At 56.8% G+C, this 14,503-nt stretch overlaps 1 protein-coding gene across 1 annotated transcript in view; it reads left to right on the plus strand.

Annotated features, from left to right (window-relative positions):
• SORL1 (sortilin-related receptor, L(DLR class) A repeats containing) overlaps positions 1–13,970 on the plus strand; it is a 136,287-nt gene extending 122,317 nt beyond the window's left edge. The window contains exons 44-49 of the mRNA XM_014541910.1: positions 878–1,042; positions 2,313–2,487; positions 3,370–3,476; positions 6,625–6,817; positions 8,665–8,877; positions 10,587–13,970. Coding sequence (XP_014397396.1) covers positions 878–1,042; positions 2,313–2,487; positions 3,370–3,476; positions 6,625–6,817; positions 8,665–8,877; positions 10,587–10,654 — 921 coding nt within the window. The 3' untranslated portion in view covers positions 10,655–13,970. The remainder of the gene's footprint in view (positions 1–877; positions 1,043–2,312; positions 2,488–3,369; positions 3,477–6,624; positions 6,818–8,664; positions 8,878–10,586) is intronic.
• The last annotated feature ends 533 nt before the right edge of the window (positions 13,971–14,503 follow it).

Raw genomic sequence — 14,503 nt, forward strand, 5'->3', positions numbered from 1 at the left:
AGCCTGCAAACAGCCATCAGTCCCTCACCCAGGCTGGCCACACCCTCATGGGGTGAGGGTCCCCACTGGGGAGCTTGGCCAGCCTGCAAACTGCCATCAGCCACTCACCCAGACTGGCCAGGCGCACCAGTAGGACCCCCCCACCCTGAAGGGGGTGTGGACAGTCTGAAAACGGCCCTCAGCCCCTCACCCAGGCTGGCCAGGCACTCCTATATAATAAAAGGATAATATGCAAATTGATCCTAACAGCAGAACGACTGGAAATGACTGGTCACTATGACACACACTGACCACCAGGGGGCAGATGCTCAATGCAGGAGCTGTCCCCTGGTGGTCAGTGCGCTCCCACAGGGGGCGCTCTGCTCAGCCACAAGCCAGGCTGACGGCTGCCAGTACAACGGTGGTGGTGGGAGCCTCTCCCACCTCCTCAGCAGCACTAAGGATGTCCGACTGCAGCTTAGGTCTGCTCCCCGCTGGCAAGTGGACATCCCCCGAGGGCTCCCAGGCTGCCAGAGAGATGCCTGACGGCCAGCTTAGGCCCGATCCCCCTGGGGAGTGGGCCTAAGCCAGCAGGTGGACATCCCCTGAGGGGTCCCAGACTGCGAGAGGGCACAGGCAGGGCTGAGGGGACCCCCCCCGAGTGCACAAATTTTTGTGCACCGGGCCTCTAGTATATACATAAGACATTTCTGGAAGGAAGTACACAAGCTGTTACCAGTGGTACCTCTGAGAAAATAAAGTAGACATTCAGGGCACGTGGGAAATTGGTTCACATGTGTATCTTTCTGTAAGATTGCATTTGGTTGTGCACGCGGTTCACTGTTTTGTTGGGAAATGAGTTGATGACGACGGCTGAGAGCACGGGTGTTTGTTGCAGGTCCGTGTGGTGGTGCCTTACCAGGGGCCGTCCTCGGACTCCGTGGTGGTGCGGATGATCCCGGACAGCAGGCTCCCACCCCGCCACCTGCACACAGTGCGCATGGGCAAGACCTCCGCTGTGATAAAGTGGGAGTCCCCGTATGACTCCCCTGACCAGGACTTGGTGAGTGCGCAGTGGCCCTGGAACCCTGGGTATTCTAAGTGTGGTGTGGGGGCAGGTGTGAGGGTGAGGATGGTGTCCTGGGCTGGCACCGTAGACCTGGGGATGGGGGCTCAGCTGGGGCCTCCTTTCTGTCCCACCAAGGATGGGGGTTGTTATAGGTGCCTCTTCTTAGTTGTCCCCCCCCCCCCCCCATTGCCAGCTGGATCCTGGCTTACCCCCGCTTCTCTGCCTTCTCACAACTCCTTCCCTGGCCTTCCAGCGTGGACTGGCAGGCAAAGGCCTGTGGGCCAGTCCAGGCTGTCACCTGCTTTTGAAAATGGTGTGATTAGAACCAAGGTGTTCCATCGTCTGCATGTTATCTCGGCTGCTTTTGTGCTACGCATTGCGGAGCTGAGTCCTGTGGTACTGGCCCTCTGCCTTCACAGCCCAACTGTTACTAACTGAACCCTCACATAAAAGTTTGCTGGTTCTGATCTAAACGGAGAAGCATCGAATCTGGAAAAACTCCTGTTTCCTCCTGCTTGGCTGCCTTCACCTCCATGCCCTCTGCCCTGCCCACCCCAGTCCAGGGGCATTTAATGTGTGGTTGCTAAGACTCTTCTTGTCTGTGGACTTCTTCCTGAGGAGTGAGTCTACTGCACTCACTGCCCGTCCCTTTACTGTGCCCTGTCCCCGTCTGTGAGAAGCAGCCTGAGAGAGAGGAAAGCTTCCGCCTTCACCGCTTTCCCTCAGTGTCTCCCGTGAGCATCCCGGGCGATGCCGGAGGTGGGGACGCGCAAGTTCAGCACTCGCCTGGGCTCTCCTTGCCTGCCCTCTACCTGCTGCTGCCACAATACATACGGCTTTCCCTCAAATTGCTTTTTGGAAATATATATATTTTTTATTGATTTCAGAGAGAGACAGAATCATCAATGATGAGAATCACTGATTGGCTGCCTCCTTCACCCCCCTTCTGGGGATCAAGCCCACAACTCAGGCATGTGCCCTTGACCTGAATCGAATCTGGGACCTTTCAGTCCGCAGACCAATGCTCTATCCCCTGAGCCAAACCGGCTAGGCTAGAATTGCTTTGGGGATTGAAGTGTAATTCTGTGCACAATTCTGGGATTGAATACTTGTTGTGAGATTGGATCTAGCCACCAACAGCTTCCTAAAGAGCAGAGTCAGACTTTGGGGCTCACAATGTTGCTGAGGGTCACTGCCCCTGAGACAGTGTGTCCCCCAGGGGGGGGGGAAATGCCGCATTTCTACTTACCTTTCCTTGTCTCAGTTGTATGCAATTGCAGTCAAAGATCTAATAAGAAAGAGTGACAGGAGCTACAAAGTGAAGTCCCGGAACAGCACTGTGGAATACACCCTGAACAAGTTGGAGCCCGGAGGGAAATACCATGTCGTTGTCCAACTGGGGAACATGAGCAAAGATGCCAGCATAAAAGTCACCACAGGTGAGCAGGCAGAGGCCTCCTGTCCGGGTCACGTGCTGCTGGCCCTTCTGAGGGGCTGACAGACACTGCCCACAGGGTCCACGCGGGCCAGCAGTACGAGGCCTCACCAGCAGGGTGCTGTGAGCTGGGGAGCGGCCGTCCATTCCATATTCATTCATCCTCTCTCTCTCTCTCTCTCTCTCTGAATCTGTGCTGCTGGTGTTGACACTTCTAGGGAAGTAGAGGGGAAATGCCCGAAATAATTAGGAAATAAAATTGCGCATTTGCCACTAAAGCCAAGCACCGCCGGTGGGGGCCTGGATGAAGCCACCTGGTCCCGGAGGCAACATGACGTAGAAATGGAGGGGCCAGCGCGGGCAGCTAAGGAAGGGGGCATCCCATCCTGCCAGCGGGGCTACTCTGTAGTCAGGTCAAGTTCAGAAAGCGGGCAGAGCTGGGTCCCTGGCCATGAAGGCTGCAGAGGAGGGGCCTGGCTGTGCTGTCTGGGCGGAGGGAGCGCCCTCACCCTCGCTGGGCTCGGCTCCCCATCTCGCTCATGACCGGGAGAGCAGGAGGGTCGACCAGGAGAGCAGGAGGGTCGGCAGCAGGAGTCCAGGTCAGCCCATCCCACTCCTCCCTCCAGCCTGCCTGCTTGGTTCTGGCTCCTCGGATGTGAGGGCTACTATATTCGATACTGTTCACGTTTCTTGGCTAAGAGAGACGCCAGCTCGAGAGTGTCTGCCATGTGCTAGGCTATGTACTAAGCAGCACACATGTTTTATTTTCTCCTTAAATTAATCCGGTCCTTCAAGGTGAGCATTATTCAATCTCCATTTGACATAAGAAAATGGCAATTCAAATGTATGGTCACTAACTGCATCCTATTTCATCGTTAATTTTCAGTTTCATTGTCAGCACCTGATGCCTTAAAAATCATCACAGAGAATGACCACGTCCTCCTGTTTTGGAAAAGTCTAGCTTTGAAGGAAAAGTATTTTCAGGAGAGCAGGGTGAGTTCCTCCCTCCTCAGTGACGGACAGTTGGCTGGGAGGCTGTGCTGGGCGAGCTGTTCCCAGCGTGTAATGGCGCGAGGGAAGCACGAGGCAGGGCGTGGACGGGGCTGGGGACCGCTGCTGTGGCTTGCTACCTAGTGAAGTGCTAACACTGCCCTTTGAGGATGAGCATCTTGGCGCTGGGCCGGTCCTTCCCAGGCCTGCTGCCCCGCTGGGCCTCCTGGCGCTGGGCCCCTCCCCACAGTCAGCGACGGGGCTGCGCCCAGCGCTGGGTCCAGGCTGCTGCCCACCTGGCGTCTCAGCAGCTTCCTCCTGTGAAGTTCAGGGAGCAGAGGCACCTGTAGGTAGTCTGTCAGCATCAGGAAACACTCGGTTTGCCTCATCGGAGACCAGGTGCTCTGCTCCAGCAGTGAGAGCAGGAGAGAGCACTGAGCAGTGCTGGCGCCCAAGGTGGGCAGGCCATCGCCGGCCGAGCCGGAGCTTCGCGGACGGAACGCCTGGGCGGCCTGGCGGCTAGTGTGCGCCGAGTCCCAGGTTCTAGATAGGCACAGTGTCATGGCAGAAGCAAAGCTAAATTACAGTTGGGATGTCCTCACAGCTCCCACCATCATGATGTAAATGACTAGTACACGTAAATATAAAGAACGCTCTCAAAGCAGTTCCAACAGAAACACTAATTTTGAAAAAGGTACCAGAAGTGAAGTGAAAAGTTCCAGCAGCAGGTTAAGCACATGAAAAAAGGTTCAACGTCACTAGTGACCTAAGCAACAAAGGCTGCTCTTTCCACTAAACTGGCGGAGCTCGGAGGGAGGCGCTCCCCATCGGGTGACGGGGGAGGTTAGCACCGGGAATGTGAGTCGGTTCAGCCTCTGTAAGGCACTGTGGTAACAGGCATCAAAACATTGTGTTCACCCTGTGACCCAGCAGTTCTTTCCTTTTCCTCTCCGGGGGCGGGGGGGGGGGGGGGGGGGGATTAAGCCTGCAACCCGGGCATGTGCCCTGACCAGGAATCAAACCTTGACCTCCTGGTTCATAGTCGATGCTTAACCACTGAGCCACGCTGGTCAGGCTCCATTGACTTTTTTAGAGAGAGTGGAAGAGAGAGGGAAAGACAGAAGCACTGATGTGAGAGAAACACATCAATTGGTTGCCTCCTGCACAAGCCCCGACTAGGGCCCAGGCTGGGGAGGAGCCTGCAACCAAGGTACGTGCCCTTGACCAGAATCGAACCTAGGACCCTTCGGTCAACAGGTCAACACTCTATCCACTGAGTCAAATGGGCCAGGGCTGTCGGGAGACATTTTTGATCATCACTACTGAAGACGGTGCTCCTGGCATCTAGTGGGTGGAGGCCGGGCTGCTGCTCAGCATTCCACAGCGCACAGGGCAGTCTCTAACTGCGGATGATTATCTGATCTAAAATGTCAATAGTGCCAAGGTTAAGACACTCTTATGCAAGGGACATGAGACCACATGTATGGATGGCTACGGTGAGCACTAATTCATGTCTCAAGGACTTGCCCACGCTGTGTAGAGAGACAGCATCTTAGGTTCCGTGGCTAGACTTCCCTGGCCGTCCCGGGAACAGCACTCCAGGCAAACAGAGCGCCAGCGAGTCGTGCCTGGGGCTGTCAGCATTCACATGTCCTCTAGAGGCCACAGGTCGATGCTCAACCACTGAGCCACGCTGGCTATATTTGGTCAAACATTTAATTACCTCACCCCTCTGCCTTGGCAGGGCCAGACCAAGTGATTTTGCTGGCCTTATACGGGCGGGACAGTCCCCACCCCGGCTCTAAGGAAACAATGTGAAGAGTTCGCATGCAAGGCCGCAGGGCAGTTTTGTTTATGAAGGAGGAGACACCTGCGCACCCACAGATGAGGATGCAGAATAGGTTATAGGTGGTGGATGCTGTCATTTAGCTTCTTTTCTGCATGCCTTGGTGGACTTGGCATTAGAGCGTGAGGAGCGCCAGGGCACGGAGAGGACTGGCGTTTGGGGCTTGGCTTGGCAATGGCTGTCATCAGCCCTTCCTGGTGGCAGGAGCCCAGCTTCTCGGTTGGGGCTGCAGCTCAGCCACCCAGCCCGGTGGCTCTGGCCGAGCCCTGCACGTCCTCCCTCCCCTGACGTGGAGTTCCCAGAGTAGACAGGTCAGGGACCAGGAGACTTTGAGGATGCAGTGGGGCCCACAGGTGGGTCTGTTTTGGGTTGGGGGTGGGGGTTAGACACTGGACTATGGGAAAGCAGCAGGAGTCCTCAGGTCTGTCCGGAGCCCACGGCATGTGGGTCAGGACTGTCCCAGTTGGGATGTTTCCAGCACAGGAGTCAGCCCGTGCCAGTCGCAAACGTGCTTATTTCATCCGCCCTGTAGAGCCTGCAGAGCCCTCTTTACGGCAAGGCCGGGCCAAGGGGGCTGCCACCAGCTTGGAAAAGCCGGAAAACAAGGAGCCCTGGGCTGAGGAGGGATCCCTGTGGCATTGGCTGAAACCGGCTCTCCGACATCCACTGCGGGGTCCTGGGTTGTGAGAGGGCGCAGGCCAGGCCGAGGGGTCCCACTGGTGTACGATTAGGGCGGGGAGGGACCGTGGAAGGGCTCCAGGGCATGTCTAGCCCGTCTCGATCAGGACTGTCTGGCTCGATCAGCCGGACCCCAGCAGCAAGCTAGCCTACCAGTCGGGGAGCATCTGCCCCCTGGTGGTCAGTGCATGTCATAGTGAGCAGTTGAGTGGCCTTAGCATATCATTAGCATATTACGCTTTGATTGGTTGAACAGATGACCAGACACTTAGCATATTAGTTATATAGGATTAGCAGAACCCATTCCAGCCGCTCGTACTGAATTGTCCAGGTTCTCGGTGGCACTAACATTGCCTGAGACGAGTGGGCTGCTGCCAGAGCCTTGGTGTGGCCGGGGTGGGGTGTCGAGCGTGGCTGTGGTTCGGGCTGCACTGCGGGGTATTTGAGACGCTTGGGATGGGAAGTGCCTGTTTTCTGGATCCAGGATCCCAGAGGTGACGCAGAAAGCTCTCGTGGGATACCCAAGGTGCTCTGACACCTGTGAGCGCGCGGGGGAGGTCGGGCAGGGGAAGCGGCATGGAGCGGGCAGCCTTCCTCAGCCTCCTGACCCGCTGTCTCTGTTCCCAGGGCTACGAGATACACGCGTTCGATAACGCCATGAACACCACGGCTTACCTCGGGAACACGACGGACAATTTCTTCAAAGTCTCCAACCTGAAGCTGGGTCACAATTACACGTTCACCGTGCGAGCCAGCTGCCTCCTGGGCAGCCAGCTCTGTGGGGAGCCGGCTGTGCTGCTCTTCGACGACTTGGGGTCAGGTCAGTCTGCTGCTTCCAGTTCCCGCCTCGGTCCCGGGGAAACGCACTAAGCACGTAGCGTGGCTGCTGGAAAGATGCTTTTCTAAAATACTCATCCTTTCAGTTCAAAAGAAAATCACTACACTACCCACTTAACCCGGCACTGGCTTATTTGTACGCACCCTGAGCAGGCGAGGTGTGGGAGCTGCAGGTGTAAGCGACCACATGCTGAGTGTCGCCCAGGGTTGCTTTAAAAGGAGGCTCTATTGGTAAACAGTGGGTTAATAACAGCACTTTGGAGCCTGGCATTTCCTCCGTTTAAGGGGAACCAATCAGCAACTTCTACGCAGACTTGGGGACACTGCTGTGAGGACCCCTGCCCGCTGCCTCGGAAACCCTGGTTCGCCCCCCCAGTCTGCATCCTGCCCTGTGCTGCTCTCTGGGCCTTGGCTGTGCTGGAGGCAGGAGCCCCCTTACTCCTGCCTCTTCCACCTGCTGCCCCCTCTGGACTGCCCCAGCCGTGAACCACCCCCTAATAGCCACCTCACAGTTGGGGTTAGGTTGCCACACATGATAGACGCTCCTTTTTGTTTTTGCTAAGTCAATAATGAAAGAAATTAAAGACACAAATACTGAATTGTTATATTTGGCGAGACCCTGCTCCCAGGCCTGTCTCCAAGAGACCCTGTTGGGGGGAATCCCTGGGCAGCTGCCAGTTTCTGCCTGAGGCCAGGCCCGGCCAAGGCCCTCCCCTGCTCCAGGGGGCAGCCCCAGCCGAGCAGGCTCCCCGGCTCCGTGGGGACCCAGAGCGTCCACTGTGCTTCCTTAGAGAACAGGCTCCCAGGCCCCACATCCTGCCTGGGGTTTCTGAGATGAAAAGTCTGCCCCTCAGGGGGCCCAGCCCTAACCCCACAGGGGACAGCTTTGCTCTACAGCAGCACTTCCGCTCTGCCTCTCCTGGCACCCGCTGGCCAAGGACTGCAGTTCTGTAGCACCAGAAAGTGGTGTAGTTTTGCCCATCGGACCAAAAACCCCCAAAAAGTATAATTTTTATTTGTTCACACCGGATGGCGGTTGTTGTGTTGGCTGTTGCCATGTTTTTATTTGGTGATCTGAGGGAGCAGGGTCGGCGCCCCAACGGCATGGCCAGGGGGTGCATGTTGTGAACATTCTCAGGGCGCACCGGCCGGAGATCGCTGCCCCAGAGCCTGTGACGCCGGCGTGAAGCTGGTGTGTGTTTAAGACGATGGGAAGAGGCACGTGGTCAGGTTAGAGACCGTACATGGCTTTGCAGAGCTTTAAACAATGTCAAATGTTTATAGAAAGGTTCTCACCCTCTCAGTTGAAGTAAAACCCTGTAAAGCTCCCTGCGCCGATGAGTCCGGGTTGCAGGAAAGCAGTGCCGACTGTCGATTCACGAGCTTCGGGGAGTGCAGATGGGGGATCTGGTGCGAGGTGGGGGAGTCATCCCAGTCCCATTCACTAGCACTGAGCACATGGCTCCCACACACGGTCTGACCCCGTCCTCCTCTGCGAGGCACGCCCATGGGCTTGAGCAGTTGCTAAGGAAACCAGTGTCGGTGCCCAGCAAAGGTCTCCCTTTGGAGAGATGACCCGAATAACCCGCAAGGTGTGGTTAGCAGTCTTGTGTAGTTACCGTGTTTGCAGGCAAAGGGCTGTGGTCTGTCGGCTCAGGCAGGGAGCCGGGAGCCACGTTGCACCGTGTGCGGGAGCCTGGCCAGCGGCAGGCGGTCTGAGCAGGTGTGGCAGGCTCCCCGTGTTCTGCGTGGGGGGCGGTGAGGGCTGCCTGCTCTGACTCCGGCTCCTGCCCTCCCCTGGGAGGCTGACGGCTGCCTCTTCCCTTGCAGGTGGGGATGCGTCAGCGCTACAGGCTGCCAGGGCTCCCGACGTGGCTGCCGTGGTGGTGCCTGTCCTGTTCCTGGTCCTGCTGAGCCTGGGGGTCGGCTTTGCCGTCCTGTATGCCAAGCACCGGCGGCTGCAGGGCAGCTTCACCGCCTTCGCCAACAGCCACTACAGCTCCCGGCTGGGCTCGGCCGTCTTCTCCTCGGGCGACGACCTGGGTACATGGCCCATCCTCCCTGGGCAGGGCAGACCCCAGGGGGCCTTGGTTAGGAAGCACCTACCTGAGCCCATCCTCTGGCTCTAGAGGGCGCGGTGTTCACAGTGATCCCATTGCCTGGGCTTAAACCTGTGAGAGCATTGCCCCCGGGGAAGTGGTGGCGCTGGCTGAGCGCAGCTCCAGGGAAGCCCTGCTGGGCGCTGCCTGGTGCGGGAGCAGCGGCCTGTCAGGCTCTCAGTCCCAGCCCCTTATCCTTCAGACCAGAGGTCGGAGGCCCCACACCCAGTCAAGATGAACAGTCCTGCTTTTGCCCTGGCCGGTTTGGCTCAGTGGAGAGAGCATCGGCCTGCGGACTGAAGGGTCCCGGATTCGATTCCGGTCAAGGGCACAGTTCTCGGTTGCAGGCTCCTCCCCAGCCAGGGCCCTGGTCGGGTCTTGCAGGAGCCACTCCATCGATGTGTTTCTCTCACATGGATGTTTCTCTCTGTCTTTACCTCTCCTTTCCACTTTTCCCTAAAAATCAGTGGGAAAATAGCCTGGGGGTGGGGGGAGATTAACAGAAGACAAGAAGTCATGCTTCCACCTTGCTGTCCCCTTTCTGATGTTAGTGCAGCCTCGCTGGCCACTCCTCTGTACTAACAGCGCGTGGCAGGGGACGAGCACGAGCCCGTTTATAAACGTCTACACCAGTGATGGCGAACCTTTTGAGCTCGGCGTGTCAGCATTTTGAAAAACCCTAACTTAAATCTGGGGCCGTGTCACATATAGAAATTTTTTGATATTTGCAACCATAGTAAAACAAAGACTTATATTTTTGATATTTATTTTATATATTTAAATGCCATTTAACAAAGAAAAATCAACCAAAAAAATGAGTTCGCGTGTCCCCTCTGACACGCGTGTCATAGGTTCGCCATCACTGGTCTACACTCACCCACCAAGTGCCAGTTGAGCTGTGGCCACTTCCTGTACTGAAGTGGGTGTGTGGGGACCTCCCTCAGCTTGGGCCCCTGCAGACTCAGGTTGCTGAGCTGAGTGTGTGTAGTCGTTGCTTTCTGTACACGAATTCTGATTTGTTTGTCAGGACCTTTCTGTACTCCCACCCCCGACCATTTGTATTAGCTCTGCCTGCTGCTTCTCAGTTCCTTTCCTGCTGTGCGTTTTTGGGCGCCCTTGCGTGAATGCAGCGGGCGCTGCGTGTTGGGCAGGAGGAGTCAGCCACTGCAGTGCTGCCGGCAGGGTCAGGGAGGGTGCTGGGCAGCCCCACGGGGCCGCACCTGGGTCACGGGACGGCGTGAGGCTGGGAAGCTGTCCTCCAAACACTCAGGCCTCAATCCTTCCCTAAAGCCCAGGGCTGGGAGGAGAGCCCGCGCAGTCAGCTCCCAGTGCTAACGGTGTGCGTCACCCCAAGGGGGGAGTAAAACACCAGGGACCTGCAAGTGGGGAGTCAGACGCTCCTTCCCAAAAGATGGGCTTTGCTTACGTGGTTCGGTCCAAGCTGTTCTTAGAAGGAGCTTGGCCACCTGCTGATGGGGAGGTGACTGAGTCAGAGCGAAGCTGGACTGGGCTTCAGCGTTGCTGGCTGTGCCCGGGGCTGGGCTGGTGATAGTGGGGGGGGGGGGGGGCAGGCACGAGGGGACGGAGGGGCATGGTGGCGGGAGACTGGACAGATGCCGTGCGCTGGGACTCACGCTGGCTGTTCTGCTTTAGGGGAGGATGACGAAGACACTCCGATGATAACTGGATTTTCCGACGACGTCCCCATGGTGATAGCCTGAGAGAGCTCCTTTCCTCGCGAGAAACCAAATGGTGTAAATATTTTATTTGATAAAGAGAGTTGATGGTTTATTTTAAAAGATGCACTTTGAGTTGCAATATGTTATTTTTATATGGGCCAAAACCAAACAAACTGAAGAAGAAAGAAAGGAATGAATGAACTTTGTAGTAACAATTGTGAACGTCAAACGCGTTGGCTTTGGCCGCCTGACGGCTTTGATGTGGTGTGATGTCGGCTTGCGGGGCTGTGAGATGACTTTGGTTGAGTAAATCGCCATCTTTTATTTTTCTAAGACACATAAATGCATTTGATAAACAGGTCAGGAGAGTGGCGAGTGGAGTCCCTCCTCGTGGAAAGGAAGCTCCCTATTTTGGATTTCGTTTGGGTTTAGTGTGTGAACGTTTGGTGGGAAGATTCTGTTATGTCTTTCTGTTAACTTCCTGGGACTCTGCATGAGGCGGGCGTGAGGCCCCTGACACCACGGCGAGGGGCCCACAGTGCGAGGGCAGGAGCAGAAGCTGTTTGCTGGGAGGAACAGCCCGGTTTGTTCCCTGCGGCACAAGGAGGGCCCGGAGGGCGCCTGAGGCCTCGCCCCTTCCATCCACGAGCAGCAGCTCCTGTGTGACCAGCTGGATCGCGCTGCACCGCCCACTCCCTGCAGGCCTGGCTTCCAGAGCGCGGTGGGGACTGCGTGGGACACACGCTGGGTCGTCGCTGCAGAAGCCGCTCCGGGTGGGAGAGCTGCAGCTCCGTGCCCATGCTTCCGTTTTGTTGTCACGTGTCGCTGACGCGTCTCCAATGTCCAGTTCTGTGTGTGTCGGAACGGCCACTCCCTGTCCTCCAGGGTCTACACTGATCTATGCAGTCATTTGAACTGGCCAGTGCCTTCTCTCCTTCCTTTTCTTCCCCCTCCCCTGTGTCTCTGCTGGTTCAAGGGGTTACGGAGATCTGGGCGCCTGTGATTGGAGGCCGTCCAGTCCCATCACGCAGCAGCGCTGCTCTCGGTGAAATGCCCGGGATTGTGTTCTTCCTTTAGATGCCACCCCGGTATCCAAATTGTGGCAACTCAGCAGGTGTGTGGACCCATTGCGGACGGGCCCACCACCAGCTGGAATGTTGTGGGGACTCCTGCTGCGGGAGCCCACACAGACCACCCTCCCCAGGGGCGGGAGCCGGCCGCCCAGGGGCCCTGGTACCCCAGCTGCATAAACACCTCTCCTCTCAGATGCAACGCACCGCCTTCCCCCACGTGTTGCTTTCTTTTACCAAAACAACCATCCTCGGATTATAACATAGATTCCTTCTATGTAGGGATTGTTTGGGAAACAAAGAGCAAATGAAATTGTAGTTTAAAAATACACAGGGTGGGGCAAAAGTAGGTTTACAGTTGTTCATCTGGGAAACAGTACAGTAATTAATAAGCAGTAATGGAAGAATCGGCTGTTCCCGTACAGCTGTAAGCCTGCCTCTGCCCCGCTCTGTACTTGTATTTTGGATGAGGAATGTTTCAGTTGTCGACGTTCACTCTGTCCGTGGGAAAGGCTCGTCTGCTCTAACAAGTGGTGAGGAGGAGCCTCCTCCGCCTGTTTTCTCTTCTTTCTGTCCCTTTCCTCTGTTATTGTTTGAAGATTGGCCTTTCTTTCTTTTCCGTGACTTACCTTGAAGTTCTGCAAAACTGCAAGCCCCAGCCCCCCGGCCCCCAATCTCCTTGAGTAGCGGCAAGGGGAGCGGGCTGGGGACGCGCACAGGTCAGCTGGGCTGGTAGCCGCGGCTGCTGCTGTGAGGGGTGCTGCGCCTTTATTTTCAGTTGCTCCACAGGCCGCCTCTTCTCCAGCTCCAGGGCGCCTGGGGGAGCTCTGAGGACCCAGTCTGCTGACCAGCGCCTCCCGGGAGCGCGCCCCCCGAGACTGGCCGCCTCGCCTTTCCCTCCATGGCGGGAGGGGAGAGAGGCCGCGTGCTGTCTGAGAAAGCAGCCTTAGGGTGGGCTGTTCGTGCAGACGCGGAGCTAAGTCCCGAAGAAGAGCTCGACAGGGCGCTACGTGCCAAGTGTCTATTCTTACGAACGTTTGAGGGGTGCACTCTTCCTTCCCTCTGCACAGCTTTCGGGGTTGGGGGACATGTGCTGTCCGCTAGAGCCAGAGGCGGAGTGAGTGGGAGATGGGGAGATGGAAGCAAAAGTGTGGGCGCCCTTGGGTGGGGCCTGGCCCCTGTGTGCACTGAACCAGTCGGAGCCCTGGCTGTCTGTGACCTCGCTGGAGATGCCACCTGAACGTTCGCCATGAAGGGAAGAGGGTTCTTCTCCCAGGGCCTCTGAGAACTTTCTAGAAGTGCACTCTGAGTGAGCTGCGATGGACCGCTAGCGCGCCACTGGCACTCGGCATCCAGGTGAGTGTGTGCACGTTTCCTCCGGACGCTGGCTTTGCCCGTCTGTGTTGTGTGCCCGGAGCCTTGAGACCTGGGTTCATGCAGACACGTGAGCGTCGGTCTCCAGGGTCCCGGGAGAAGCCACGCTGTGCGGCCTGCTTCCAGGCTCGCAAGGAGCGCAGGGACCCCTGGCCACCCCGGCCGCCGAGGGCATGTTATGCTGCGTGGAAACATCTGCCTGGGGAGGAAGGGCTCCTGGGCTTCCATGTTGACGGTGTTGCGAGGGGCACTTGGGGGCAGATGTGGGACACACGACCACGTGCTCTGCCCGTTGGGGTGCTCCCCTAGGTTGGGCTTCACTTGATTTTGGGAGGGTCTGGGGCGAGTGATGGTGTGCAAGGCCCTCGTTCCCCGGGGAGATCCAGCCCCACTTCATGCCCATCACGGCCTCTGTGCTGACCGCGACCCCCTGGGGCCACCGTGAGTCCCTGCAAAGGCCTTTCTTCCTTCTGCCGGGGTTGGGAGGTCCTTTAGAGAGAGCCCGGGTCACGTGAGCAAACCGAGTGCCACCTCCACGCGGTGTAGACGAGGCAGGATCTGCCCTGGGCTGGGGGTGCGTGCTGCCCTCGGGGCCGTGTCTGTGACCAGCCAGTGGGTTTAGCTTCATAGGAGACTTTCTATGCAAGACAGACTGCCGGTGCGAGGACGGTAGACGAGTTTTCAGAAGGTTGAGGGAGTAGAGGCTTTAGTGTGGGTTGCTCATTGATTCATCACAACCAAATGGCCTAAGCACGGCATTGTCCTGTGGCAGCGCAATGGCGTGAGGGTGTGGGCCGCGGTGGGCGGTCTTCTCAGATAGGCCACGTCATTTCCTTGTTATGAATTAGGAACTTTACGCAAAATCAAAAGTCTTCGCAGCAAAATAAAGGTCTAATCTCTTATTTAAAGTGAAATGCTGTGTGCTTGTTTCTCTCCAAAGTGAAAAAAGGCATTTATGGTTTCAACTGCCTTGATAAGTTTCCAAATCACTGATGTATGCTGAAGATTTTCCTATATTGTTGCACAATTTTAAGATAATTTTTGTCTCAGTATCAACTTTTTTCAATGAATAAAAATTGAACTGGGTCAAGAAAACGCCTATTTGAAAGTCTACGCTGCCAGCATCCGGAGCTGTTCTTCTGAGTGCAATAGGGATGCTAGGCCGTCCCTGCCACCGTTCGCTGGGTCTGTTTCAGGATGTTTATTTCATAGATGAGGCAACTCTAACTGGCTAACCAGCCGGTCTCGGGTGGCGACTCCATGAGGAGCACGTGCCTCTGTGGGGGCTGAGGGACGGGAGAGGCTGGGAGGCTGTGGAGTGACTAGACTTGTGTGGTGAGGGGTCCCTCTGAGTGGTGGTTCCCTTTGCTAAGAGAGAGGCATTAAGAAGGCAGTTTTCACACCCAAGAGAAGGAGGGAGAGTGAGTGAGTGAGTGAGGAGCCGCGT

This window comes from Myotis brandtii, unplaced genomic scaffold (assembly GCF_000412655.1).
Source record: "Myotis brandtii unplaced genomic scaffold, ASM41265v1 scaffold1074, whole genome shotgun sequence".
Lineage (NCBI taxonomy): Eukaryota > Metazoa > Chordata > Mammalia > Chiroptera > Vespertilionidae > Myotis > Myotis brandtii.